The sequence below is a fragment of the Tursiops truncatus genome, chromosome 8 (genome assembly GCF_011762595.2).
Source record: "Tursiops truncatus isolate mTurTru1 chromosome 8, mTurTru1.mat.Y, whole genome shotgun sequence".
Taxonomy (NCBI): domain Eukaryota; kingdom Metazoa; phylum Chordata; class Mammalia; order Artiodactyla; family Delphinidae; genus Tursiops; species Tursiops truncatus.
The window spans coordinates 75,285,825-75,289,583 of record NC_047041.1 but is presented as its reverse complement, the minus strand read 5'-3'; the positions used below and the strand labels follow the sequence as shown (position 1 = coordinate 75,289,583).

Sequence of the window (3,759 nt, the reverse complement as noted above, 5' to 3'; positions counted from 1 at the left end):
TTTAATTATATTCAGAACACTGTGTATTTGAAAAGAATGGTTAGAGACTATTGTATGGATATTTCAAGAGAGTGCAAGCCCTTTCTTTCATCTGACAGTCAGGATATGAGCTAATCTTTCTAATTTCTGTAGGAGTTGAGTTATTCTGGGCTGTGTTGCAAGTCCAATTTTAACTGTGATTAGTACTCCAACTACCAACCAACCTAAAAACACAAGAGCTTCCTTCCTTTCTTTCTTTCGTCCTTACTCTTCCTTCCTTCTTTCCTTCCTCCCTTCCTTTTTATTTTGTGCTAATATTTTTATTTTGGTATAATAAAAAGTTTAGAGGAAAACTGTAAGGAAAGTAGAAGGCAGTATTGTATACCTTTTAATTGGACTTAACCAGTGGTTTATATTTGTTCCATTTGTTCTCTCTCTCTCTCTGATCGCTCGCTCTCTCTCCTCCCTTCCTCCTGGAAAATGTATTTATATTTTATATACACTTTTTTTTTCTATGAACACTTTGAGACCATTTTTTTTCTGAGCAATTTGTGAGTATGTTGAAGTCACTGGGCCCCTTTACCTCTAAAAACTCACCTGTGCACTTCCAGACTGAGGGCATGACTTCCATGACCACCTTACACTGCATTTATCACTGACCCAATATTGATTAAACACTATTCTCTAATCTATAGTCTTTTGTAACTACATGTTTTTCTGTCCACGATCCAATCATATACCAAGCATTGTGTTAAGTTTTCATGTGTATGTAGTTGCCTAAAATATAAAGCAGTTTATCAACCTTTCTTTGTCTTTCCTGGCCTTGATATTTTTGCAGGGCAGTAGTTTCATAGAATATTTTAAAATTTCTGTTTGTCTATTTCATTTTTGTGTGGAAATTTTTTAAAAACAAACATCTTTTTATTGAAGTATAGTTGATTTACAGTGTTGTGTTGTTTGTCTAGTTCTTGTGGCAATATTTAGGTTACACATTCTTTGGCAGGAATATTTAAAAAAAAAATGACATGGTGTCCTTTCCAATGAATCCTAGTAGGAGAACTGTGGCTAACTTTGTTAAGGTGATATAGGCCAAGTTGCTTCATTATAAAATTACCATTTTTTCTTTGTAATTGTTTCAGTTGGAGTTTTCTGAGAAAGCAGGTAGGATTAGGTGTTCAAGAGACTTTGGGGAAAATCATATTTGAGGAAAAATGGAAAGGGAGGCAAAGAAGGCAAGGAGAGGCCTCAGATCTAGACATGGGGGAGAAGGGGAAGGAAGGAGGCTGGGGAGGAAGGCTCTCAGCTGAAGCATAGTCTAAGAAACCGTCCGCCAAGCCAATGGGTGGCCCTGGAGCCAGAGCTAGCCTTAGAGGGGCCAAGTGTTTTAGGGTCGGATAGTTCTTTGTTGTGGGGAGCCGTCCTCTGAACTGTAAAAGGCTTAGCAGCATCCTCGGCCTCTACCCACTAGATGCCCGTAGCAGTCTCCCAGTTGTGATTACTGAAAAGTATCTTTAAACATCATCAATGTTACCTAAGGGATAAAATTACTTCTAGCCGAGAACCACTGCTTTATACATTTAGGTCTTCTCCTATCTTCTGGTGAAAGTTCGTATCTCTGAAGACCACTCATTGTTCACATAAGATTTCCCCTAAAGTTGTCCTTTCTTGCTTGATGGGGTGTGATTTATTGCTAAAGCCTCGTCTACGTTCCATGGGCATAAAACTTCTCTACAACGAGTGAGTCCTCCTGTGTCTAATGAGGAGTGATTTCAGCCGAAAGCCTTCCCCACACTTACTGCAAATATAAGCCTTCTCCCCCCAGTGTGTCCTCTGATGAGTGCTGAGGGTCACCTTATCAGTGAAGCCCCGCTCACTCTCCCTGCATACATAGGGCTTCTCCCATGAGCGCGTCCTCTGATGTCTTAGGAGGGCTGCTTTCTGGCCAAAGCCTCACCCACACTCAATGCACTCAAAGGACTTCTCCCTGGAGTGGGTCAGCTCGTGTCTGACTAGATTTGCTTTCTGGCTAAAACCTTGTCCACACTCAGTGCAAACATAAGCCTTCTTCCCAGAGCGTGTCCTCTGATGACTGATGAGTTGTGGCTTCTGTCGAAAGCCTTGCCCTCATTCCCCACACACAAAAGGCTTCTCTCCTGAGTGTGTCCTCTGATGTGCAATGAGAGTAGACTTAGGCCTAAATTCTCACCCACATTCCTAGCACAGGTAACGCTTCTCTCCTGAGTGTGTCCTCTGGTGTGTGGTAAGGTTTGATTTATCACTGACGCCTTGCCCACACTCCAGACACACAAAAGGCTTCTCTCCTGAGTGTGTCCTCTTGTGTTTAACGAGATATGACTTCTGACTAAAGCTCTAGCCACATTCATTGCACAAATGAGGATTCTCCCCTGAATGAAATCTCTGGTGTTTGCCGAGAGTGGATTTATCTCAAAAAAGCCTCCCACAGTCCCTGCAGACGTAAGGCTTCTCCCACGAGTGAGTCCTCTGGTGTGTGATAAGGTTTGACTTAGCCCTGAAGCCTCACCAACACTCCTGGCACACAAAGGGCTTCTCCCCTGAGTGTGTTCGAAGGTGTCTGATGAGGGTTGACTTCTGGCTAAAGCTTCGCCCACAATCCTCACATGCAAAGGGCTTTTCCCCAGAGTGCGCCATCTTGTGTGTGACTAGGTTTGACGTCTGGCTGAAGGTTTGCCCACACTCTCTGCAGAGGTAAGGCTTCTCCCCCGTATGTGATCTCTTGTGTGTGATGAGAGTTGATTTATAGCTAAAGCTTCGGCCACACTCACTGCAGAAATAAGGCTTTCCTCCTAAGAGAGTCCTCTGACGACTAAAGAGAGTTGATTTCTGGTTAAAGCCAAGCCCACAATTTCCACAAATGACTACCTCAAATCCCGAGATTTCTACCCACTTTAATGCTTTGTCTGTTTCTAAAGGTTTTGGCTTCCCAGATGAGCTGAACCTTATTTCCATCACTGTCTTGCTTTCTCTTGAGCTTAATAGCTGTTCTTCAGATGGGCTGGAGAAAGTTCTTGAAGTAACTCTCTCCCTTGTCCTCCTAAACAAAGATTTGGAGCCACTTTCTCTGTCTTCACCTTCCACTCTGTCACCCCAGAAGCTTTCATAAGAGAATAGCTGCAGCTGCTGCTTCTGATCTGCTGGGCAGAGATCTGCTTTTTGGAGGGTTCCTGCAAACAAGCCTGGACAGATTGGAAGGTGATGATCATGCAGCACATGTTGATGTAATTGCTGACCACAGAAGACCAGAACGGAGGAGGAATAAGGTGGAATTTCTGGCTTTGGATCTGCTGAACAGGGGCTGGGCTGATGTCCTCTCTCCTCTTTCCAGGGCTCTTCTCCATACTCTAGCAGAATGACAGGTGTTGGTTTGGAAAATGAAATTCCCAAGGAGACTAGGTTGCTGTAGTTTTGCAGCATCACTTCCCTGTACAGGGTCCTCTAAGCATGACTTAACAGCTGCCACTCTTCCTGGGTGAAGTCCACAGCCACATCATGGAATGACACGAATGTTTCTTCTCTCCTGGCTTTCAAGAGCCCCAAGGCCATTATTCTGGTCCCCTGCATGTTCTCCCTGGAGAAAGGTGAGGCTAAAGTCTTGGGGACACGCTTGCAAAGTCTATCCCACAGCAAGTGTGACAATGGTAAGGGATGCCGAGTTAGAGGCAGCCTGCTATATCACCTATCTTTCTTTTAGAAGTTACATAATTTTAACTTTTCCATTAAGGGTATGCTCTGTCTCAACTT

The 3,759-nt window shown here is 43.7% G+C and overlaps 1 protein-coding gene across 1 annotated transcript; it reads right to left on the bottom strand.

The window, feature by feature from the left end:
- Positions 1 to 1,707: 1,707 nt before the first annotated feature.
- Positions 1,708 to 3,432, bottom strand: LOC101323824 (uncharacterized). The gene is given in 2 exon segments (XM_033861711.1): positions 1,708 to 2,193; positions 2,263 to 3,432. Coding segments are annotated over 2 exon segments (1,656 nt in total).
- Between the last annotated feature and the right edge of the window lie 327 nt (positions 3,433 to 3,759).